The 26,581-nt window shown below is 44.4% G+C and overlaps 1 protein-coding gene across 1 annotated transcript in view; it reads left to right on the forward strand.

The window, feature by feature from the left end:
- Positions 1-26,581, forward strand: part of ESRRG (estrogen related receptor gamma) — a 273,255-nt gene that overhangs the window by 63,626 nt on the left and 183,048 nt on the right. The window contains exon 3 of the mRNA XM_054997021.1: positions 20,824-20,940. Within this exon, the coding sequence (XP_054852996.1) occupies positions 20,824-20,940 (117 nt within the window). The remainder of the gene's footprint in view (positions 1-20,823; positions 20,941-26,581) is intronic.

The following is a 26,581-nucleotide window of genomic DNA, read 5'->3' on the forward strand; positions in this document are numbered from 1 at the left end:
GGGGAGGCAGGAATATCCCTGTACAGGAAAGGGAGGGAGAACACTCCTCATGAGGAGGCAGACCTGGGCACGGGAAGACTAAAAGACAGGAGGACTCTTCAGGGTGCAGACATCTTGAGGGGACACATGGAAAGGAGGATGAAAGTGAGAATTTTGTGGGGGACAGACTGAAATTGGGAGGAGGCAGATGTGGACAGCCAGGCATCGGCAGGTCTCCACTGCATGTTGGGATTGCATTCCATAATGAGGAACTCCATCAATGGAGGAAACCAGACATCTGTGAGGAGGAATGGATGCTACACTGGTGGAGGAGTGGTGGCTGTCTCTAGGAGCAAGAGGCCCTTAGAAGACGTTCAAGAAGGGGAGCAACCTGTGCATTGCAACCAGATAACCACCAGAGCAGTTCAGTCACCCGGTGCCTGGAAGGTGGCCACCTGGAGCAGATGCGTTCTTCAGACAGGGGGCTGTCCCTTTTTCATGTGACTGGGAGGCAGTCAAGTGCCACCTGCCTCCCTTACTTCTTCTGTGGGCCATGGCCTCCAGTCATGGGGCAGCCACCAGGGTGAGGTGGGTTTTGTCAGTGGCTGCCCTCTCTTTGAGGACCCGGGAGGCAGTCAGGGGCACAACACCCTTCCTTCCTTGAGGGCCACGGGCTCCTGCAGTAGGGGGTGGGGTGGCCCCAACACCCACTTTTGTGACTGGAGAGCAGCCGCTGTGTTGGAGAGGTGGGTTTCTTTGGTGGGCACCCCCTTCTTGCAGTCCTGGGAGGCTTCAGGGGACCGCCACCCTTACTTCTTCTGGGGGCGACAGGCTCCTGTAGCGGGGGTGGGGTGGTCCACAACACACCCCTTTGTGACTGAGGGGCGGCTGCTGCATTGGTGAAGTGTCATCATTGGCTACTCCCTCCTCGAGGGCCCAGGAGGTGTTTAGGGGCCCGCCACCCTTCCTTCCCCCAGGGGTGACAGGCTCCTGTAACAGGGGATTGGGTGGCCACCCTACACCCCCCTTGTAACTGGGGAGCAGCCACACTGCGTTGTTGAGGTGGGTTTCTTTGGTGGCTGCCCCCTCCTCATGAGCCCGAGAGAGTGCCTTCCCCATGCCTGGGGGAAGGAGACTTGTGCTCTTCCTTTCAGAAGAACGATTCCCCACACCTGGAGGAAGGAGACTTGGTCTCCCCCATTAGAGAGGACACATCTCCACACCTGGGGGAAGGAGACTTGGACTCCCCTATTCAAGAGGACACGTCTCCACTCCTCGGGGAAGGAGACTTGGGCTCTTCTATTTCAGAGGACCCCCACTCCTGGGGGAAGAAGACTTTGACTCCCCCCACTCGGAAGGAACCCTCTCCACACTTGGGGGAAGGAGGCTTGGTCTCCCCTGTTCAAGAAAACACCTCCCTCCCCACGTCTGGGGGAAAGAAAGTTGGGCTCCCTTATTCAAGAGTACCCCCACTCCTGGAAGAAGGAGACTTTGGCCTCCCGCACTCAGAAGGAACCATCCCCACAGCCAGGGGAAGGACAGTTGAGCAGCGGTCACTGATAAAACCCACCTCGGTGAACGTGTTGTCCATGAGGGAACGAGACGTCTCCCTTCCCCATGCCTGGGGGAATGAGACTTGTGGGGGAAGTAAGGGGACTTGGGCCCCTCGCACTCAGAAGGATAGTTCCCCCATGCTGGGGGAAGGATAGTTGGGTGGTGGTCACTGATGAAACCCACCTCACCAACATGGTGGCAGATGCCTTCCCCACTGTCAGGGAAGGTGGTTCAAAGGCCCCTGGGGGGGGGCTTGCATTGATGAAAGGCCAGTGCTCACCAACCCACAGCACTTCCCTCCCCCAGGGGTGACAGGCTTCTATAGTGGGGGTGGGGGTGGTCCCCAACACCCCTCTTTTGACTGGGGGATGGCCACTACATTGATGAGGTGGATTTTGATGGTAGCTGCCCCTCCTCATAGGTCCTGGAGGGTGCCTTCCCCACACCTGAGGGAAGGAGACTGGTGCTCCTCTGTTCAGAAGGGGCTTTCCCCACGCCTGAGGGAAGGAGGGAAACTTGTGTAGAAGAGGCCTTACCACACCTGGGGGGAATGAGGGAGAATTGTGTAGAAGAGGCCTTCCCCATACCTGGGGGAAGGAGGGAGACTTGTGCTCCCCTATTTGGAAAGGGCCTTCCCCACACCTGGGGGAAGGAGGGAGACTTGTGCTCCCATATTTAGAAGGGGCCTTCCCCACGCCTGGGAGAAGTAGGGAGACTTGTGCTTCCCGATTTGGAAGGGGCTTTCCCTATGCCTGGGGGAAGGAAGGAGGCTTTTGTTCCCCTATTTGGAGGGGGCCTTCCCAACAGCTGGGGAAGGAGAGTATGGCAGTCGCCAACAAAACCCACCTTACCAACGTGGCAGCGGATGCCTTCCCCACCGTCGGGTGCTCAGGATTGCAAGCAGCATCTTATTAATTGATAAGCGATTCTGTGGTTCAAGTCTGAAGCACTTCAAGGCTTCATTCTTGAATTGACTTCATAGGACGCTGAAATCAGGGCACAGTATGTTTTGTTCGCATTTTCTTTTCCTAATTAGAGATATGATAACAATGATAGGGGAGCAGTATGAGCCCTGACTCTGAGCATAAAATCCCAGAAAGCTAGGGCCCAGAGCCAAGCGGGAGTCCTGAGGGGGAGGGTTAAGAGCCGTAGCCCACCACATGAACACCTCCCCAGGCAGGTGAGGTACACAAAGCAAGAATGAAAAAAACAATAAAAAGAAGATTGTGAGAAATAAGTCAAGAACCCACAGAGCCTTCAGTTGTCCCAGAGTGGTTAAAACTCTCCTTGCGAGGGGAGGGTGGGTGCTCTACTTGACTGACAGTCTGATTTAGATCAAGATGGGTAGCTGTGTTTGTCTGTCTGTAGCAGTAGAAAAAAGCAAGAGTCCAGTAGCACCTATAAGACTGACAAAATTTGTGATTGGATATGTGGCTTGAGTAAGCCACAGCTCACTTCTTCAGATACACAAGAAGCATCTGAATAAGTGAGCTGTGGCTCATGAAAGCTCATGCCCTACCACAAATGTTGTTAGTCTTATAGTCTGATTTGTATTGTTATTAGGATAATTATTAAGATAGAATGCTAATTGGAAGCTAAAACCCACATCATATACAGTGTTTCAGATATTGCTAAGAGGTGGAGTTTATTCTTTCTACCTGTTTGGTCAAGGGGCAAGCATCTTGCAGATTGAGAACAGTAAAACACCAATCATCTAGCCTTCAAGCAAAAGAGGAGATGCACAACTTTCAACGAATAAAAATTCTATGTAGAGCTGCCAGACCACCCATCTCTTCTTATCTACTCATGTTCCAAATAATAGCAGTTGCATGCATATAGAATGTAAGGAGAAGGGGACGTTAGTGCCATGCATCAGCTCCATAGTACAATTAGCCAGGTCAGAAAAAATGTAACAGGACAGGACCCAAAGTGGCATCCCACCCATCTGGAGGAGCAGCCACCTCCCACCCTTGCTTGGCAAGCACAAATTGGCTATGCTGGCAATAGCCAGGGCACATATCCCCAACATGCCGCCTGTGGGTGTCATGGTGCCTGCTAACACTTTCCTAATTCCCACCAACTGTTTTGAGAAAGTGGTTGGAACTAGATGGCATTTTTTGTCCTGCAGGGCTTCTGATTGGCTATTAGATATCTGACTGACTTTACTGATTTTTAAAAAGTTGCTGTAGTAGCAGCTCTCACTGCAGCACAGTTTATCACTGTGTTACTGATGATAAACTGTGAATATGCAAGATTTTTTTTAAAACAATATCTTCATTTAAAAAGGTATTCTTTTAAACAGAGTTTCTGCTTGAAATGCTGGGAAGTTATGCATGTTCTCACTCCCTAACATTTGGTGTTTGGTTTTCCCTCTTGGCTCATGCAGCAGCCATTTTGTAGTTGTACCCACCAAGCTATGTCAGAATTCTAAAGGTACTTACAGACTCAGAACACTTATCTAATTAAAGCAATAGGTGAACTTTAGAGTTGTGAGTCAGCAGCAGCTCCTAAATCTTTAAGTTTATCCCCACATAAACTGTGCTGCAATATGGAAAAACAGGAAGAGTGCATCTCATAGTGGCGCTCATTAGTTTGCAGATGGAATAGGTGTTTCCTGTAACAGAGAATTCACAGTATGGGATAAGCAAATGAGTGCAGATGTCTCTTCCCATGTACAAATTGAAGCCCTTGCCTGAGTTGTGTGAATCGGGTCAGCTGCCCTGAATTGTCATCTCACAATGCTCTCTCTCCCCACCCACCCCCCATTTGTGGAGCCCCAGCCTGCTTTGCTTAAGTGGAATGCTCTGTCTTCATACCCCTGTTGTGACTGTGGAATTGTTTCCTGGTGATGGGTTGTGGCCAAATCCCTGACACCATGTGGGAATTCTGAGAACACAAGCATTATACATTTGCATTCCGTGGATGTCTCTTGTTTGTTAATGTTGGGTGCTTGTACAAGTATGGCCTTTTGTTACCAGTGGTTTGTACCCCTTCAGCATTGTTTGTCATTACTTTTTTCCCATTGCATTTTAACTGGCTTGTATAAATTATGTGGGTTCTTGCTTTGAACATGGTTTCATTTCTGGTGCTGCAGTATTTCTTTCCAGGTGGTGTGTTTTGTTGTTATTCTCCTACCTTTTCCACATGAGCTTCTGGCTGAGCTTGACCAACACAACCTAATTTTGGCTCAGTTGCACTGGAGCCATGAACATGACCTTAGTTATACTTTTATTGAAGATAGTATTAATATTGAGATATTCAGTCTCTGTCATTACATCAGAAAAAAGTGTTAGTGTGGAGGTACCTCTAGGTAGTTTTTCATTCAGATATTCAGCTTGTGATTCTCTCATGGCTCTGTTAAAAACTAGGGAATATTTCTCAAGCAATAGGAAATTGGAGTTTGGTTTATGAACCTGTTAGCCAACGAATGAAGGAAGTGGGTTTGTTTTGTTGCATCTTAATGAAGCCCTGGGTTGCAGAGGCAGGCAACAGTGAACCACTTCTGTTAGTTTCTTGTCACAAAAACCCCACCGGGGGGGGTGGGGTGTCACCATAAGTCAACTATGACTTGAGGGCAGGATTTCATTTTCAAGTTGTGATAAAGCTATACAGATATCTCCCAAATCTAGTAGACTCTAGAAACTCAGCCATTGGCAGTACACAAGTAGGGTTGCCAACCTCCAGATGGTTGCTGGAGATCAGGAATTACAACTGATCTCTAGGTGACAGGGATCAGTCCCCCTGGAGAAAATAATTGCTTTGGAGGGTGGACTGTATTGCATTATACTCTGCTGAAGTCCCTCCACTCCCACCTTTTCTAGGCTCCACCCCCCCCCCCAAATCTCCAGAAATTTCCCACCCTGGAGCTGGCAATCCTATACGCAAGCCAGAATTGCCAGGTTAATAAATTAAAAATGGGCTTGTGTTTTGAGCTATAACTTAGAAGCATTTTCCATGTGCAGTCCTTGACCACCAATGTTTGCAAAAGAACACTCAAGAATATTGATAACACATGAGCAAATAGCACCAGCAAATGTCACCAAAATTAATGGACAGTTAGACTCCATGGCTCCTTTTGGTTATCATTTCACAAACATAAAATTCCTTGTTGAAAAAGAAGTGGGTTGCTTCTGGTTTCTTTGTCGTCTGTCTGTAGCTGCATAATGAGGTTAGACCTTTTGAGACTGGTGCCATGTTTATCTGTTGTTGAACCTATTTGATCTACAAACGTATGAACATTGTATGATAAATATGTTATGTCTTAAATCAGCAGTGTAGTCAACAAAGGTGGAACTACTTATGTAAATTAAGATAAGGTAACTGTTGAAATGAAAAAAAGTTTGCTTCCTGGCGCCGTATAACTGGAGCACCTTCTAAAGGTTAAATTGACTGAACTCTGAGTTGATGCCATCCCAAGCAGCATTTTCTTGAGTAAAGTTAAAACACACTGAGTTGTTTAGTGTCTTGGGCCTGCTTACCAAAAGTGAGGATCCTGGAACACAGAAGTGCATATATCTTGATTTTAGAGCAAATATAGTATAGTATAGTATAGTATATAAGTATATCTGCTCGGGCCAGCCAGTTGCAGTTCAGTCGGCCTCGGAACAGCGATCCCCACCCACCCTCCGCTTGATTCAGATGTTTGGGAAGCGTTACCTCGGGGTTTAGTTAGTTAGACATTGATGTTAGCGTAGACTGGTTAAATGTATGCCTTGGACTGTTTTGTTCATTGAAATGAATGAGGTTCACATTTTGTCAAGTTATTTTGTCACAACTTATGTTGGCGGTTTGGTCGTGGGGCACCGATCCCGTCGGGGAAAGACAGGGCCGGCTGGCACTGTTTCCCCATAGATGGGGATCCCCATAAGGGATCTTGGACCAGGCTTGGCAGTGGTAAGCCCAGCTCGGGAGGCTGACAGAGCAGGCCTGTGTCCAGGTGACGGGGGAGCCACGCAGAGGCCACCGCCCAGTGTGACTCCCTTAACCGTCATTCCGGGTTTTCCCCCTGCAGCAGGCGTGCTGGAGGGGTGAGGTGTCATCAGTGGGCAGGCAGGCCGGCCAATGCTGGGATCCATGCCCCTACGCAGCCATAGCTCCTTAATCCGGTAACCAATAAAGTTGTGGCCAATTTTCTCCAAAACGAGCGTCAGCTTGGTTTTTATTTCTGCCCTGTACATCCCTGCCTTTTAGGCTGGCAATGCAAAGGAGAATCTGATAGAGTTCTATGAATGGTATGGAGAAGGTTCTTTCATAAGAATCTATTTCCCATGGCCATAGGAACTATCAAAATTGTCACATCCTTTGAATGTGGACTTAGGGGGAGGCAATATAATTAGGAGCTTGAAATAGCTGCATGGCTGCAGAACACTGCACATGGTGTATAACTGGAGTTGCCAGCCAGGCAAAGAGGGGCAGGGACAATGAAATTGACATCCCTTCTGTGTCATAATGTCACTCATGGTGTGAACCTAAATGTGATATTACACATACCATAGTTTTTTGGGATGAATCCCAGAGTGTTGCCTTGATGTGGTAACATTACTGCCAAGTTTGCAGCGGAGTGTGACAGTATTAGTGTGACAGTTCTCACCCCCAAATTTTGCTCCTGTTGTTCCACCAAGCAACAGTGGAATAAGCAAGGGTGGGGACGGGATGTCTCCTTCTATAATAGAAGACCTGGCCACTCTATATATAACAGAGTCAGATGCCCGGGGCAGAATTGCCTGGTATTAATTTTTGTAAGTGTCGACAGCTGCTGTCAGACAGCAACAAGGTGCTCTTTTACTGTGGTGTTTGTTACAATACCATTCCTTGATCCGGGCCAGTGTTTTAGCCTGTCCTGGCTTAATCGCATGTTAATCCACTCATTTGAAAAACGACAAAGGAAGTTCTAGAAACAAGTTGGGTTGTTGCTGTAACCCTGTGCAAAGAAGGAACATATTATTATACTTTGCATCTGTTTGAAACGATTGTCTCCTGACTGCCTGGTCTTCTGGATACAACATTTGCCTCCTCATTTGATAAATCTTTAGAAGGGTTTATTTTACTAGTGTCTGTGTGCTCTCTCCCCCACTGTGCAGTAGCGCAGGGAAAGAATACTTTGATATTGGAGTAGGATTGGCTTGCATAAACACCAGGTTTAAGGCTAGAATCTAGCCATTTAGCCAAGGCATGGTTTGTTTGAACATCTAGAAAGGCATCTCAGATTATTGGGCAATATGAGTATATGGTTTGCTGTTGTTGGAAAGAGATATGATTTATTGAATATCAAAGAAAACATTACCACCACCACCAGTAGTAGTAGTAGTAGTAGTAGTAGTAGTAGTAGTCATGGACATAACTATGTTTGTATTGAACTTGGGTATCTGGCACTGCAATCCTAAATGGAGTTAAAGCATACAAAGCCCACTAAAGTAACTCTATTTACTCAGCTCAGCTCACAAAACTCTTTAAGTACAAGGAAGTAAGCATCTGAATTATCTAAGAATTAACATCCTTTTTATTCTTTAACTGAAGTGTGTGTGTGTGTGTAACCAATGAAAGAAGTCAAGGTAGCCATTCAAGAGTATTGATATACCTGGTGTAATTTCACCTTGGTAAAAGCTTCAGTCTTTCCTGGATCAGAGCATTGCTAGAAGCAACACTGGGAATGGTTCAGTTCCCATGTGCATTCTGTGTATCTTTCTGCCATCTGTCACTATGAGAACAGCATGTGGATGCAATCTGCACCCCACTTGGTGTCTTCTCACTGGTGGTGTAGAAGTGCAAACTACTGCACTTCCTCATTTCTTGATATGAGAATTCAAATCCTATTTAAAAGTATACTGTCCCTTGCTTAAGTTTGTTTCTTATCTTCTGAATGTTGTTCCAATGTCTCTTCCCAGAAGCTGTGCCCCCCTCCCAGATTTAAATTGCATTTATAATTTTCTACCCAATAATTCTCCCATTTGTACATTATCAAAGCATAATTTACAGTTGGACTTTTACACAGACACCCATTCACACCTTCCAATTTCATTACAAGTATATTTTAACTATAATAAATTACTTAGCCCTTCATAGTATCTGCTACCCATTCAGTGCAGACATCTTTCAAATTTCTTACATTAATTTTTTAAAGCAGAAAATATGTTTACAACCAGGTCAAGGGAAGCCAGTAGCTTGTCTGGCCTCACATGAGTTTAGCAATCTCAGAGCTCTATTGGTCAGTTCAGTCATAATGTAAAACCTTAATAGGGGTGCCAACCTCCAACTTGGGCCTGAAGTTTTATTTATGTCAATTATAGTCCATCTTTCTCACTGAGACTAGATGGATTACATAGTGTGAGATTAGTACAGTCAGTATCAAGGACATTTCCATAAACAATGCCATAGGGTTTTACAAAGACATAAGCAAGGATCCAGTACAGAGTTGAAGAATTGCTGAAACAGAACATAATCGGTTCTAGGACTGACATTAGATAACATGAAGCACAGGTAGTATATAGGAGTACATATTTAAAGCAACAAGTAATATGCAAGGCAACATAGTGGTGAAGTCTATGGTCCCTAACTCATTAGCGAAGCATCTGAGATTCCCTCCCTACAATACTACAAAAGCCTTTTTGAATAATTTGCTTTTGCAGTTCTTTGGAATTATAACTGATCTCCAGAATCCAGACTACAGAGATCAATTCCCCTGGAAGAAATGGCAGCTTCAGAGGGTAGGCTCTTTGACATCACATTCCAGCTGAGCTCTCTCACCTTCCCAAATTCTGTTCTCCTTCAGCTACCATCCCAAAATCTCCAGGAATTTTCCAAGCCGGACTTGGCAACCATACTGGTGAGAGACATTTCAAGCTTTCCCCCCTCCCCAGCACAATCCTTCACAATTATTTGCTGAATACTAGGCCTTCCCCCTAAATATAGCACACTGAGGGGGCTCCCTTTTTATGACGCGGAAGATAAAGAAGATATATGAATCAGAGTGATCTTTTTAAAAAATAGATTTCAGATGCTTTTAATATTCTCTAATTTGTAGCTTCATGTTCATTTCCACTTCTGTGAATTTGAAAGTATTGGTGTATCTTCTTTGGTAAGGTTTGCATGTTACACCATGTGTCTTTAGTTTGTATGCCATTTGGCCTTCTTAATAAAATTAAAACCAGTGCCAGAAGACCTACAAAAATACTTAAGCATTTCAGGGCATAGCAAATACAACTGCAGGCTGACACAAACGTTGGTGCTTGGTCACAATCAGGATGGAGTCTGTAGGGAACTAGGATTTGGCGCATAAGTTTGTTTTGAAACATCACACTACTTTACGTTATTCAGGCTCTTTAACTGCCAAACTGTAAAGGTCCATTATGCTAGTGAAAGGAATATACAAATTATGCCCTGGCAGTTAAGGCATATACTCTGTTATTCTCTCAGCCAGCTAGATGTAAGATTCTTTTAAGCTGTAAGTGAGAAAATGGTATTGCCTGCAAACTAATTGTACAAAAAGATTTTAAAATAAATAACTAAAGCCCAGTCCTTTCTGAAAACTATCCAGGAGATATTATGAATCATTCTATCATTCTTCTCAGCTGAGTTGAAAGCCTTGAGCTGCCAAGCTGATTTTATTTCTTGCGTAGTACATTTTCTCCTCCAACTATTGATAAAACTGGGCACTCTCATGCTGGCTCTATTAGTAGCTTCCCTGTCTGCCCTCTAGCAGCAAGAAATTCTAGTTCAGAAAATACTCATTTTTTTTCAGTGAGATTTTCCCTTTGAAGGCACAAAGGAACCCCAAAGAGCTATTTGCATATAACTTTCTGTACCTATGTAGACTGAGAACTAGATTTTCAGTGTTTCTGCTAGAGTATTTCAGTGCCTCTATGCTTTTTTAACAAACCGAAGGAAAACAAGGCAGTTAACACAATACAAGAAACCTTCAAACCTCCAAGATGCAAGGAATTTGAACCCTTACCAGCATTGATGTAATAGGGTAAAGGGTGTTTGAGACAGCACATTTTTAGCACAATGCTATTTCATTTACAGAACAAGGAGAAAAATCAAGGAAGACTTCTAAGGACATAGTAGTGGAATAAATAAAAATGAACCACTGTCATTCCTTGTCCAATTGTCTTCCAGCCACCTGTGAAACCACAGATTTTTCATCCTTTTTTAGTCATATTTTTTAAAAGCTGACCATAGTTTTCAGCTATTGCTGGAAAATAAACACAAGCGGACAATTAGTAGATGAGCTGTAACCCAGATTTTAAGGGTACATCATCATCATCATCATCATCATCATCATTTCACCATGAGCTTGGGACAGTTTACTATAGCTGCAGGATTTTAGAGTGCAGGCCAGTTTGACTACAGGAGCTGGGTAGCCCAGTCCAAAGGGCCAGGTCTGTGCCTGCACCCATGTGCTGGTGTAGCAGTGGCACCACTCATTGGCAACTCTGGTGAGAGAGAGATGCTGGTGGGTGTCCAGCCAAATGCGACAAGGCAACTACTGAGAGCACCTGCACCGCCATTCCCAACAACCCCACCAGCACACGCAAATGGCTGCACTGCCTCCCTGACAGGTGTGCAAGGGGCAAGAAATGGTGTAGCCAATGGGTGGTCCACAATCTCCACTGTCTGGCAACACTCCCCCCCCCCACACCAGAGAGCAAGCTGCTGGGAGTCACATACCCCCCCAGCTGCATACCAGGGTGCCCAGCAGGGGGAGGGCAGCCAGTTTAGCAGCAGATGGGGGACAGGGTGGGAGCTGTGGCCCACCAGCAGGCGGTAAAGCTTGGCAAGGAGAGAATGCCTCCCAGTTGCCCAGCAATGCCAGCAGAACCTGTCAATTGGAGGGTGACTGTAGTTGACAGTGCTAGGAGTGGCAGGAGAAGGTGTAGCCAGTCCATGGGCCAGGCCATGTCCACCCTTGCCAACCACCAGGGCTACTCCCACCCTCAGAAAGCAGGTGAACAGGGCAGAGAGATCCCTGAGATCGGACTTGCTGTGCCCCAACAGAGGAGCCTGCCTTGAAAATAGCACAGCACCATTGGGGGGGGGGCACAGACAGTGCAGACAGGGTGCCTTCCCCCTGCTTGCCCAACCCCTGTTTTTGACAAGAGCCAGGCTGGTGGCTGAGGTACTGCTTACAAATACCTTCCCTGATGCCGCCGACACCACTCCAAGAAACATGCACCTCCTCCTTGAATAAGAAGACCAGAAAGGTGGCAGGACCCAGCAAGGGTCATGCCTGGAGCAGTCCCCCGATTCCCAGATGGACAGCTCCGTAGAGTTGGTTGAAGGGTGGGTTCTGAGATGAATTATGGGAATGCCTGTTGGAAACCATGGGAGAAGCTGGAAGGCCCATAGGATGTGATGAGAGCAACAATTGCCCATCAACCAGTGGCAGGTCCTTTGAAACACATCGCTGCATCATACAGATGTTGCAAGAAGGAGAACATGTGGTGGACCTCAAGAGATATGTCCCAGAGCCAGAATGACAGCCCCTAGAGTGGAATGATGGCTTGTGGGCCAGAGAAACTGCTTGGGGGTCAGCATCCCTTGTCTGGTGCCAGATTCTGCAAAAAGCAAAAGGGAGAGTAGTCTTGCCTTGTGGGGTAGGAGCCTCAGAGCTCCCAGGATGTCGCTCCACACACACACCATCCTGGCAGAAATATTGCCCCCTTTCATGCAGCAGTCCTCTGGCTGGTTTATCAAATGCCAGGTGCACTTACAGAGCATGACACTCTCCTGCCAGACACACACAGGCAACACTCCAAGTCCCACCCCACTCCCTGCGGTGGAGTTGAGGGGGGGTAGAGAGAAGGGAAGCTGGATGGGGCTTGAGCTGCCAAGGTGCCACTGGACACCTGCTCCTCTGGGCAGTGGAGCCACACAAAGGCAGCCCTTTTGGGCCACCCTGTCCATACTGGCCCAGAACCAGAGACCATTCATTCACTGGAATGCACGTAAGGGCAGACCGACAGGGAAGTAGAGGGGGGGCTTGTCATGCACAGGCAAGCAAATAGACAGGAAGGGAGTTGACACAGACTTTATTGAACAGCCAAAAAGGGAAGAGCATGCCCCACTGCCCCTGTCCAGGTAGGGAGTAGTGCCTGGTGGAATGGAAGTCAGAGCCAAGAAAGCCATCTCTTGTGCTGCCTTCTCCAGGGCAGGGCTAAGTCACGGGCTGCCCAGAGGATGGCTCTGGGAGTTCAAATAGCTATGCTCCCCAGCCTCCCTGATGGCTTGCCAACTGCCTGGAAGGGAAATTAACACATGTAGTGAGGGGCAGGGCCTTGTGCAAGCCGTGCCCAAGGCTGTCACGTCCTGGAAGTCTGTCCCTTGCTGGGGGCAGTGGCAGCAGCTCCATCGGCACAGGCCCTGCTGGTAAGCAGGTGTTGGATGTCCCTCCAGAAAGAAAGTGCTCCTTGTCTGCATCGGGATGTTCTACCATTGCGTGCCTGCTTGGAGCTCTGATTCTGTGAGGAAGACAGTCACAGAATTGTGCGTCTGCCATCGTGGAGAAGTTACAAGAGCAAGCACCCAGTCACCCCGACCCACAGCTGCACTCTCTCCTCTGCTGGGGGGTTGGGGCTGAGGGAGTCTGAATGGAGCCCTCAAACAGCTGAGTTGAGCATGGCCCCCTAAGTGACTGCCTCTGTGGCAGGCATGGGCCACGCCCCCTTACCAGGGGCCTCAACCACAGAGGTTGGAATTTGGGGTGCATGGGTGAGGGGAAGGGGTAGCTGGTGCAAACGAGTGAGCAGGGGTAGCCACCTCCCCTGCTCCTTCTTACCTTCCAGTGCGCCCTTGCCCCTTCCAGAGCTGGGACTCAGGAGTTGGATAACCTGTAAGGGAACTTGTGTGGTAGTTGTTCGTCAGACTTCTGGACTCAGCTCTCTTCCCCTGAGTGAGTCCACAGAATTTTCAAGATTTGGACAAGTCCCCCTGCCACTGTGTCCACCTTATCCTACCTCATGCTCTAAGTCCCACAGCAGAGTGCTTTTGGGCAGGGCCTCCAGCCACGCCTCATTTACCTGGGGCCATGGCCGCCCCTGCTGGAGTTTATGCAAGGTATGAAGGGACTGATGGCTGCCGGGGAAGGGGCTCGGCCGCTGCAGGGGCATGAGCAGATTGGCCCTGCGGTGGTTGGCATCCTAAGCTCTGCTAAGCTGCTTGAGTGGGGCTGGGCGTGGGAAGATGAGCGTGTTTTCCCGTACAATGGGCACCTATGGGCTACGCCACTGTTTTTCCCAGCATAAATTTCAGCTGCTGTGTGGGGTGTGTGTGTGTTCCCTGGCCTGGAATGGATTAGGGAGCCAAATGACTCATACCCTGTCTCCTGGACCACCCCCCTCAGCATTCTCACAGGAACTTGTACAGCAGTAGTGTCCGGCCACTGGAGCTGGGTAACAACATTGTAACCCTTGGTTTGCTCCCTGTGCACTTTCCGCTCAGGATTGGGCTGTTAATTTTTGAGTGCATGATTAAATATTTATATTGTTAATTTCCCCCTCAATACTAGGTTTCATGTTATAATTGCTAGTCCTGGCCTGGCCTGGCAACCAGTGGGGGACTGGGAAGGGGAGGAGACATCACTTCCAAGAAAACTCAGAAGTGCCATTAGTCTTCTCTAGGAATCACTGGAAGCTCTGTAGTTTCCTGGAGAGATGTGATGTCATTTCCAGATTTTCTTTGAAAGTGATATAGCACCTTAACCCTTTTTTATTTTAATTTTCTTACACAGCTGCTCTGAGCTGTGAAAGAAAACCACTCAGTTAACCACGGTTTCAAGATCCCCACAAGGGATGGAGGATCCCCCACCCCTGGCTTCAGTTTTCCGTAGCTGCTCTGATCAGTGGAGGAAAATGGAAGCTGGGGTGAGGGAATCCTCCATCCCTTGTGGGGATCTGGAAACTGTGGTTAACTGTGTGGTTATTGCAAAAAGGGAAATGTGTATATCAGAACTATGGTTTGTGAATTTAAGAAACCTAGATTAGGGTTTGGTAAAGGCCTTCCATGTTTACAAGTTACTGGGATTTATAGGGTTTGGTTTAAGGTGTATGCTAAGAGTATCTTTTAAAGTTCAGTTCTGATTTCATTGGGAGATATTTATGCGTGCGCCTAACAGCTTAACTGAAACCAACAGAAACTTGCTATGCATAAGTTTGTGCCTACTGGTTGTTTAGCTCTGGTTTATGTTTATTTTCTAAAAAGTTAAATGAATAGAGCTGTACCACCTTCCAGTTCCTGTGATTATACCAAACAGTATAGAATATATACAAAACATCACAGGAAGCTGTGGAAAGTTTTCAGGTGATGGGTTGGCAAAGAGCTGTATGACTGATTGCCTTTGCAAACTTTAAGCAACTAGCTATACAGAAGTATAGATGTTTTGTAACAAAATTAACGTTTTCCCTACAATTGTTTCCTGTTTCTTTTCTAGTTGGTCTTGAGCAGAGGGAGAAAGGACTAGTTGGGGAGGGAGGTGTACTTCACTTTCCTCTGTATCCCTTTCCTTACACTCTTTCTTCTTTCCCTTTTCCTGGCAGCCTTCATATGCTCACCTTTCTCTATGTCCTTCTCTCCTTCAAACCCACTAAACAAAGTTTAGGAGGCAATATCTGAGTGACTGGATCAAAGTCACCCAGTGAGTTTCTAAAGCAGAGCAGTAATTCAAACCTGGGTCTCCCGCATCTTACTCTGAAATTCTAACCACTACACTACACTGGCTTTGGGAAGGGGGCGGGGGGGGGGCTGCTGTTGAACAGTAGCAAGCTGCCAGGCCTGGATAAGTCATGCAAGTCATATGATATTAAGTCATCCAGTGACTGTTTTTGGGCCTAGTTCCAATGAGTCCTCTCTCAAAGACCAAAACAGCCTTGGAGAGTGCCCTACTCCCTCCCTTGCCTTTTCCTGACAGAAACCAAGCCTGGAATACTGGCTAATGGTTGTCTAGCAACAGCCACTGAGGGCATCTGTTTAAAGCTACAGGTACTCCTTTAATCATTTTGGGTTTCTTTTTAAATCTTCAATGTTTTTTTTTTTTTAGATTTCAGATTTTTCTGCAAACCTGAGTCATTTTTTAGATGTGTAAGATGGTCTGTCTTGACTGTTCATAGCTCCAGTCTCTGGATTTAAGTATCCTCAGATCAGGGCCACTTGGCTATTAGTACGTAAGATATACAAGAGTTTTGAAATCATTCACTCCAACGTAGTCGTTGGCCGAAGGGAAATAAAACACATGCACAAAACTCAAACATTCTGGTCATGACAAATGGGCCAAATTTAATAAATGATGGCAGCATATATAGGGAGAGCACTACGTTCCTTTCCCCAATAGCCCTTATCAGTAGTTGGGTGAGGGGAACTAAATACAGGGAATGGACTGCCTGCCTGGTTAAGCCTTTGGGAAGATGAGAGAGGACCCACATGTGGATTTGAGTCAGTGCTCTCTAACTGGTAAATAGAGGATAGACAGGATAGACTGCCCTTAACTGCATGTGAAACCCCAAGCTTGTGAAGGGAGGTTTGGCAGAGTGTCACTTCATTTTCCCCTGTATCCATGGTTGCCAGCCAATGGCTGGCACCCAGCAAGAATTAAGGGGCAGGGACATGGGGAAGGGTACCCTCAGCATGACTCTTCCAAGGAAAACTGGAAGTCATGTTGCTCTAAGAATTGCCAAAAATCTGGCCTAGCTGCAAAAATCATATCGTAGCAAGTTGCTTATGTGTGGTGGCTACTGCCAGATCCAGCCAAGTCACTCAAGTTGTGTAGAGGCAGCTATTGAGCCCAGGCAAGCTATACGGTATCAAGTTATCCAGTAGCCATTGCTGTGCCCTGATGTGTTGACCCCTGTGATTTCCCCAAATGATGGAAACTTGACTGCATAATTTGTGGTACTTGAAATTTGACAATTTTGCTTAATTTTGGGTTGTTTAGTTATTTGGATTATATTGTTTTATTGGCTGTATTCTGATGAGATCCTCTCTGTTTTAACATATATTATTTATTGCGACTTTAATATTTGTAAACTGCTTTGGGCCTTATTCAAGGGAGGGGTGTTATAAAAATTTGATAGATAAATGAATAAATGTGTTGCACAAGTTGCTCGATGGTTGCTGTTGGATCTAGCCCCAATAGGTTCACCCTGCAGAGCAGGAGGACTGGAAGGACTGGAAGGTTAAAATAGCTCTTAAAGGGTTCTCAATTTTACTGACAGAATCAGTGTTCGAAGACTGGCAATAGTGATGTGGTTGCCTAGCAACCTCCCACAATGGCCACTGTGATCTCCTTTCTTAAAGGTGCAGGCACTGCCTGGGCGGTTTTAAACCCCTGATGTTTGTGTGTTGTGCTTGTATATAGATTTCAGATTTGTAGAAAGTGCTGGCTTGTCTGTTCATGGCTTCAGTCTCTGGAGTTAAGTATCTACAAATGGAGCTATGTCGAGAATTAAATATAACAACAAATGGGGGCCATTTGGGGGAATCTTGTTTTCCCTTCACACATTATTTCCTGCTTGGGGGACTTGGGGGAATCTTGTTTTCCCTTCACACATGATTTCCTGCTTCCACTCCCTGAAAGTCCCCTTAGCCTTTCGTTGTTTCCTGCTTATTCCTCTTTTTCCCGCCCACCAGGCAGCCTTCTTTTATCTGCCCCCCTGTCTTCAACTTTTCCTCTTTCCCTCCCCCAGGCAGCATCTCCCTGGGAAAACTCTGTGTAGGCTGGCAATACTGTTGTGGTTACCTAGCAATGGCCATGGAGAGCATTTGTTTCTTAAAGCTACAGGCACTGCTTCTATCATTATTATGTGGAGTTTTAATTCCCCAATGGCTGTTTTCACACTACTAACCTGCTTCCGTAACGTTGTGCAACATTGCGCAAAAAACGCGGACGATAGCATCTTCTCACGAGAGTTTTGCGCAACATTGCGCAAAACTCTCGCAAGAAGACGCTATCTTCCGCGTTTTTTGTACAACGTTGCGGAAGCAGGTTAGTAGTGTGAAAACGGCCAATGTATTTTTGTTTAGATTTCAGATTTATCTGGGGCTTTCTCCCAGATGTTTACAAAGATCTGTCTTGTCTGTCCATTGGTCCAATCTCCAGATTGAATTATCCCTAGATAGGGCCACATTGAGAATTAGATGCACTGCAAAACTGAAGATGATTCTAGAAACACTCTAACCAGTTAGCATTGCCAGAAACTACAACTTGAATCTAGCCTCCCTCAAAGGACCCTTTCTCCAAAATAAGCAGCTTTTCTGTTGCCACCTGAGGCTGGAGGAAGGTTTCAAAATTTGTTCTGTAGAGGCAGTTCATCCTTTGAACTGTACTGCCCCAGGGTGCTGCTTATTTTGTCTCAGAGATGGATTTAGCTGGGTTGTACAGCACCAATAAGGTTGTGCAAATGATTTAAATATTTGCCCTAGATGCATTTAGTTAGAATGCTAATTTAGAACTCTGTTTCTGTTGGGCCTGTCTTTTTTACGCTACTGCATGCCAGACCCCTTTCTCATAAATACTTAACCATTTTGCAACAGATATAAGTGGTATGCATATTATTCCTTGTTGAGTTAGCAGTTGCAGAGCATGAGTCTTTGAACAATCCTGCAATCCACTAATGTGATATTTAATGAGGAGACATCAGTCTGGAGAAAGGTAGTCAATATAAATCAGTGTTTACAAAGTGTGATTAACTCTGAAATATTTCATCAATGCTGTAGTCCCAGGCAGACTCTATGCTAATTACTAGAATCTGTGCATGTTTCAGGGGACTTCGATGGACTCTGAGTGCAGCAAACATGGAGCAGCAAAATTGCAATTATGCCTGGACTGTCTCTGATGACAATTTATGCATTTGGTGTGATGACCTCCCATTTCCCAAGAGAGCAATAAACAGAATGCATTTTCATTAAGATACTAATGCACTTAATCACAGGGGGAAAGGGTTAGAAAATAACAAAATACCTTTAAAGTGAGATGGGGCAGCACTGATGGGGAAAGACATTTTTATTAAAAGTCCTTTTCTTTCCAAGAACTACTGCTTTTGCAAGCTCCACCGTACTGAATATAGTTGTGAATGTCAGTGTGCATAAAACTGTGGATGTTCAACAGAGACCAGAGTTTACATTACACAGTGCATTAATTCTCTCTTTCATTTGATGACTAAAAAAATTGAGCATATGTGTTTTTTCTCCCATTATTGCAGAAAGTGCAGCTTGCTTCTGCTTGAGTTAATGAACAAACCTGTGCTCTGTACTTGAATTTTCGCTGCACTGGCAAGAAGTGAGCAGAGAGCAAGGTTTTCAATGTAGTTTTATGAATACTGGTCATACACTCATCCTGTGAAATACTGGTTTTACACAAGGGTATATTTCCAGAAATAACTTCATAATTTGTTTCAGTCTCAGATGTGTAAATCCTATGCAAAGTAAGGAACGGAGGCTTAATCATTTCTTCCCTCCTTAAATGTACATATATGTACGTTCATAATGTTAACATTTCTCCCAGACCCACTCTACACTATTGTTATATTCCCAGTAAGGGTGCAGCACTGCCTCTGTGCTGTGTCAGAGCAGAAATCCCTTTCCTGGTTTCTTTCTGGATAGAATTGCCAACCTCCAGGAGAGACCTGGAGTTTTCCAAAATTATAACTGATTTCTAGGAGGTGGGGGAACTCCATGGAATTATAGTAAGAGTCCAGTAGCACCTTTAAGACTAACCAACTTTATTGTAGCATAACCTTTCGAGAACCACAGTTATCTTCATCAGATACATGGAGGGTATGAAGAAACTGGCCAGAGATATATAGGAGATGAGGGGAGGGGGGAGTACACAATTTGGGCTGGGTGTGACCCCACCCCTCCATAGCTGAATCTGAATGGAATGCCTGAAAGGCAGTTACTTCTGATAATGAGATAACCATCCAGGATCTCTATTCAATCCAAGTCTGATTGAGTCAAATTTACATATGAATTCTAATTCAGCAGCTTCCCATTGGATTCTGCTTTTGAAATGTTTCTGTTGAAGTATGGTTGGTGACCTTTAAGTCCTGGTAGATTGAATTCCTCTGGATCCATGGCATTATACTCTGCTGAAATTCCTTCCCTTCCCAAACCCTACTGTTCTCTGGCACCGCCCCCCAGATCCCCATGGATTTCTCAACCCTAAGTTGGCACCCTATTCCTGGATGGACTCATCTTTGCACAGGATCCTGATTGCAATTTAAGAGACTGACTCATCTAAGAAGGATGGAAGGATGGTGCTTGAATCATCCTAGTCAGGAGTGCATATTAACTGAGAAATGGAATGTGTTTCCTATGTTCATCTTGTCTGATATTTGTACTTCACCCTTCCTTCAATGACCACACAATTTCTTACAATATCCTTACAACTTCAAGATATAGACTATGTAGAGGGACTAATTGGCCCAAACCCTCCCAGTGAACTTTATACCTTGGTTTTGTTGTTGTTGCTCAAGTCTGTCACTATTTTCTTTACATCACACTGTTAGGTTGTTGTGGGTTTTCCGGGCTGTATTGCCGTGGTCTTGGCATTGTAGTTCCTGACGTTTCGCCAGCAGCTGTGGCTGGCATCTTCAGAGGTGTAGCACCAAAAGACAGAGATCTCTCACTGTTACCTTAATAAAACAGTTCATGGAATACACGCAGCAATGATGTTGGATGGCACATGGTCCATCCTGCTACATGGTCTTGGTGTCTGAAGAAGGGGAGCTTTGACTCTCAAAAGTTAACACTTTGGACATTTCATTGGTCTCTAAAGTGCCACTGGACTCAGATCCTGTGGATCATACTGCTACAATGTTCATCCACCCATTAGGTTGGATCCAACCAGGTTTTGTGCTGGTGAAAAAAGGAAGGACAACCAAAAAAGGCTATGGTAGGGGTCAAGGGACCTACGTGTACAAAATCCATATGAGACTGGGGTTGTAGTAGGGAGGGGAACTGGGCAAGATTGAGAGAAAAGTTGGATGGATCCAACCCAGTGACTACTCTCAAAGTAGTTAGGTCCAATCTGCATACTTTATGCGTGCATTTATCATATGATTATAAGAGTGTACATCAGCACACACAATTATAAGTGTGGCATTTTTTTGTTATCTGTTCTGAACAGAAGATGGAATTTTTATGCGCTCTCAGAGCTTGACATTTTTTGTAAAAATAATTTAATCTAGTTACAGTGACTGTTGATTACATATGCTTTCACTAACTATGTTTGTCCTATGTCTATTAGAATGATCTGTCAACTAACATTTCTCATTGGCTTCTTTTTCTGAATCCTGAATGCAACAGGTAACATAGAATACAGCTGCCCAGCAACAAATGAATGTGAAATCACAAAGCGCAGGCGCAAGTCCTGCCAAGCTTGTCGCTTCATGAAGTGTCTAAAAGTTGGAATGCTGAAAGAAGGTAAGGCTGATTTCTTTATGTATCTTTCCCCAGACACTGCTAAGAATCATAAACCAATCTGAACAGATCAACCAGTCATTGTATCCTGTTGGATGAAACATCTCTGTGTAAAAAATACATGCTCTGCATTTGTGATGCTCTGATTTTAACCACTTGTCACTACTTTATAATTTCTCATTGGATGTACATGTTGACCATATATCTCGTTGGCTTTTGGTAGCTGTAAAATGTATATGCTGTATGTGAATCCTTGAGAGATTTTGTTTATAGGTTTCTCCAATTAAAAATAATAATAAAGAAAACTCCAGGAAAATATTCAAAATCTAAAAGCTAAGAATCAGAAACAGAAATAACTAAAATCAACAGCAACCAGATGCCTTCTTAAACAAAAAGCCAGAAAGCAAGTAATGAGATGTCTTTCCTTAGACCAGTGATCTCCATCTTATGGATTAGGAGTCTTAGATAAGAGTGTGGAACTCCTAGAGATCTGCCATTTGCTTTGCTGCCTTTTTGGAAGGCCCGTGTTGCTATAGGGTTGCCAGCTCCAAGTTGGGAAATACTTGGAGATCTAGGGGGTGAAACCTGGAGAAAGTGGGGTTTGAAGAGGGAAAGGATCTTGGCATAGAATAATTCAATAGAGTCCACCCCCCAAAGTAGCCATTTTCTCCAGGTGAACTGATCTCTGTGGCCTGGAGACCAGCTGTAATTCCGGGAGATCTCCAGCCACTACCTGGAAGCTGGCAACCCTATGTTGCTAGCATCCATGCTAGCACCACCTGGCCCTCTTCATACACATATTCAAAGGAATAGCAGGGTGGTGAATGAGGTCCCTTGGCAATGGAGAAGATTCCTCCAGGGTTCTGACTGTTGATTTGTTGCTCACTGTAGTACACCTCCTAGTGATCAGCTTCTGTTTAATCCCATGGCAATAAGTATAAGATTTAGAGGTGTATTACACATCTTTCTATAAGGAAGGTCTTAGGAGCTATAGATATTTAGGGTTAGGATCTATAATACTGTATTATATTTAGGGTTAGGATCTATAAAATTACAAATAAACAAGTAAACAGTTTCTTTATATCCTGGTGGAAAAGAGAGAAATTTCACTTATATTTTTTGCTTTTCATGTGAATCAGATTTCATTATTACATGTGCCACAAATCTGTTCATATCCAGTGAAATTCGCGTTGAGTTGTCTCAATAGACAATAATGTCTGTTAAGCAATCACTTTAAAGTGCCTTTTGCAGTGAAATATAATTTGATCTTCAGTTCAGAAAGTGAAACATACACTTCCCCCCCCCCCCCCCGCCCCCAGGTAACCAGTTTTCTCTCAAGTGCTGTTTCCAAAAGAACACTGGCTGACAGAGAGATGGCAGGAAAAAATTAGGCCTATCACACACCTACAGACGTATTCTTATTGGATTATATTTACTAAGAATAAACCTCATTTTGTGTGGCTGCTTTGGCAGATGCTATGAGCCTGTGAGCCAAAGCCTTCTGCCTTTAGTCTTACTCCGGAAAAATTCCTGGCTAATTCAGCGGGGATTTTAAGAGACACAGGACTTGGTCTTTTATTATCCTGATTCTGGTAGGATTCTTGCTGGTGGAAAACCTAATTTGTTTCACAGTACAAAAACCTTAATGGATGCTTTTAGATGAACTCAAACATGAAAAGCATGCTTGAATGTGACACCTTTTCAAATAGACTGTGCTGTTTAGCATATTTGGCCTGTTAGAATTGAAAACCATTGTTAGAGCTCTGACTTATGTGGCTGCTCTGTTTTTCAATGTGTTAAGGATTTTCCCCGCATCCTAAAGTGGTAAGATTTATGTAAGTTTGTGAAAGTGAGCAACATGGATCCTTCTCTCAGCCATTATTTTGTCTTGTTTGACTTTAAAAATAGTGAAAGAGACTTTCCTATTATCTTCAATAAGTATCATCTTGCCAAAACTACTAGGCCTGTTGAAACTTTCTTAGATTCTAAAGTGGGTACATTATTAGAAGAGGAAATAAGGATCTCCTGAATTTCAATTCTGTGCCTTTCAAGAGAAGACCAATTGATCTTTCTCTACCTTACCCTATAAGAATCCCAAAAGTCAATTAGGTATAGCCTCGAAGCCAAAATCTTTCTTTAAGGGAATTTCAACTCATGTGCAACCTATACATTAAAGAGGGAAATTTATCATAATCTAAACAGCGTAGAAACTGACCTGAACCTATTTGGAAGGAATGGCAGTCTTCTTCTTCCCCTGTTCTTGGACCTAGGACTTGAACAATAAGGCTAAAAGAAAACTTACATAGAACCCATGTCTAAAAACACCTCTCTTTGACATTTCTCTGCGGCCTCTAGAAATCGAACAACAAAATAAGTGTTTTTGTAGTCAGAATCCTCTAAGAGGAAATGAACTTTTTGCTCTGATGTCGCTAAAGGAAAAATATTCCATTTATCAAAACATGGCGTAATCCATTTAAGCCTGAACTGGAGCACATAAGGACATTACATGGGAATATGTACAAAGAGTCCACCAACTGGAGGGGGTAGGGACATAACCAATCTGAAAAGGGGATCCCAATCAGATGACCCAACAATATTATTGAAAAGGGACAGGAGGAATGGCAGTAACAATTAGCAAGTTCTCTTTCTAGGGATGGATTAGCCATGATGCACAGTAGATGCACATGGCAGTGGTAGATGCCATGCCATGTAAATGAGCCACCTTCTATATTTCTCCTACAATTGGACTCATGGCTTGCTTCTGCACCTGGTATGTACACCTCTCTGGGGGAGGGAAAGCTATGAATTCCCCACTGTATGTTACCATTAAAGTGAGAAAATTAAAAACATGATGTATAAGGTTGCCAATCAGCCTGAAGAAAAATGTTCTATCCTTTTATGTGTGGAAATGAGTAGCCAAACCTTTTATGCCATGAAGTAAATAACATCACCTGGTAAATAACATTCAATTAGGCTTCCACTAAAGGGACAGTACATTTTTCTCCAGGCTAGCTGGCAACCCTAGTAATTGGGGTTGCTAGGTCCCTTTACCTCCCAGTGGAAAGGAGGACCTGGCGCTCACCTTATTCTTTTTCATGCATTCCTTGTGCGCTCCTGGGCCTGTGCGATGGTGTCGCTTCTGGGAGTTTGGGACCCAAATCTGCTCCGTGTGAAGTGCAGGAGCACTGCTGGTGCACCACGATGACATCATTCCCAGGACTGACATCATCATGCCATCCTGGGAGCATGCCCTGGAGGCCTGGAGGATGGAGGGTGGGAGCAGGGGATCCCCCATCCCCATCAGAGGAACAGCTACTTTACTAATGACTCATTTGAACTTCCTGCTTCTTTGGAATGTGAGAAATCACCCATTTCTTGGACATAAAGATTGCTCTCAGTGGAGTAGGCTCATTATAACTAGCCCTAATTTACAAGTTGAGAAAGTATTTGCCTGTTAGTACTTGTGGTTTTGGCCACTAAATGAAATGCTGGTAGAAGATGTTAAAATGGCAGTCTAGGAGGTTGCTTTCCTCAATAGGGATAAATCTTGAAGTAGGATCTGTTCTGTGTTAATACGACCTAACCATGATTCTGAGAGACCAATTTCAGAGGCTAACAGGAGATGTCACCCTTATTCCTTATTCAGTCTTTCAGCAGCAGGTTGTGATTGTGCTTTTTAATACTTGGAGCCAGATCACAACACTTCACATTTCTTAGGTTTTATTTCACTTTCCTTTTAATCACTTTTAGAATTTTGCTAATGGGATGTTGTTTATGATCTGTGATATATGGTCAGTCTTTGTAATTTCTCTTGTAAGCAAATCAAATGAAAAACTGACTCAATTTTCTCCCTTCTTTTAAGTGTGATGCAGTTTATCCCCTCCCCCATGCCCCCAGTCTCTGGCACACTGCATCTCAAACCTGGTTTTATGTACAGGTAAAGATATTATTCCCGTGTCAGAGATCACGCTGTAGCAAATCTATTCAAATGTAAACCTGTTCAATTCAATTACATGTCTATAATAACATTTACTGTTGCAACTTTCCTGTTGGCCACAGCAGTTGCTGGGTTCTGATGGCACAGTATGCTTTAAAATTGACAGCCCAAATCTATTTATTCATAAGATTTACTTGCTGGACCTGAAATAAAATCAAGTTTTAACATCATATCTCTTGCTAAAACTTATGCTGAACTGTCTTCTGTAAACAGCTTCACTAAAGCAGTTGGAAAATACCAAGAACATTTTTTTAAAAACTCTCTTTGATCAGATGAAAGGTCCACCTAGCCTATTATCCTATTTCCAACACGGCCCAGCCAGATGACACTTTGAGTGCTAGATCCTTTGAAAGCACTTTCGACCTTTCCAGAAGGAAATTCCCAGTATAGAAAAAAAAGCGTGGGCATGTGTGTTCTCTTGTATGCTTTCTCTTCTTAGTGTATAGATAATAAATATATTGTATACGGTCATTGTATATCATTACAACTGTACAGGCTATCACATTTTTTCTCTAAGGAACCCAGGGAAGTGTTTTTATAATGTAAATAATATAAATAGAATAGATACAAATTTGTATCATGCCAAATTTCTGGGTGGGAAACAATTAAAAGCAATAACATGGAATGGAATGGGGGGGGGTAGTTCTGGGTAAAAGAAACACTACTATTCTTGTAGAAGTGCTCCTGTCATCAAAATAGGGAAAGGAGCAAGAAAAAAACAGAGGTAATAAGAAAATAAACTTTGCTTTTGGTGTTTGTTCTGTCTGAGGGACAGAGGGACAAATAGTTGAGGAGCAAATGTCCCTATACAAATAAGGGAGTAACCTGCAGTTATTAGGATACAACAGGTGCTTGCTGAATATAGCCTTGTTCCCAAAACACTTGTCCTTGTTGATGGAGCCACCAACAACAACAATGCTTAGAGAATCAGGCCGCCTGCATTGGTTAGGAAAAGAAGCCTTTTCTTTCCCACTGTTGCTATGGTCTATTCATTTCCAGTTTTTCTCCTGCTGGTAATGGCCAAGGTATTCCCTGTGTATTAGCATCTATGAATCTACAGTTGCTATCTTTAATTACTTATGCTTTGCTGTCATTTGAAATTCTTGAGATCTCTTTTAGTGACTGGCCAGACTCATTTGTTATCTGAAGGGCTGATGCTTGTTCACTAATTGGATGGTGTACCATAAGTTCATTTGATAATCAATCAGCACTGAGACAGGAGAGAAATAGCCTTGTTTTTGTTTATTTCTCAGTTCCTTGCAAGTCAACATCAAGCACTCTGTAACTGATTAAAACACACAGGATAACAATATGTGGGCTTTGCTATTTAGTTCCAAATGAAACAGAAGATTTTCCAGTGCTACAAAAACTGGACAACTATTAATTCTTTGTATTGTCGAAGGCTTTCACGGCCGGAGAACGATGGTTGTTGGGGGTTTTCCGGGCTGTATTGCCGTGGTCTTGGCATTGTAGTTCCTGACGTTTCGCCAGCAGCTGTGGCTGGCATCTTCAGAGGTGTAGCACCAAAAGACAGAGATCTCTCAGTGTCACAGTGTGGAAAAAAGATTATGGAAAAGCATAACCTTCAAGCAGTATTCAGACCCACCCGAAAAATACAACAGATGCTACGATCAGCAAAAGACAGCA

Source organism: Eublepharis macularius, chromosome 1, assembly GCF_028583425.1.
Source record: "Eublepharis macularius isolate TG4126 chromosome 1, MPM_Emac_v1.0, whole genome shotgun sequence".
In the NCBI taxonomy this organism is placed as follows: Eukaryota; Metazoa; Chordata; class Lepidosauria; order Squamata; family Eublepharidae; genus Eublepharis; species Eublepharis macularius.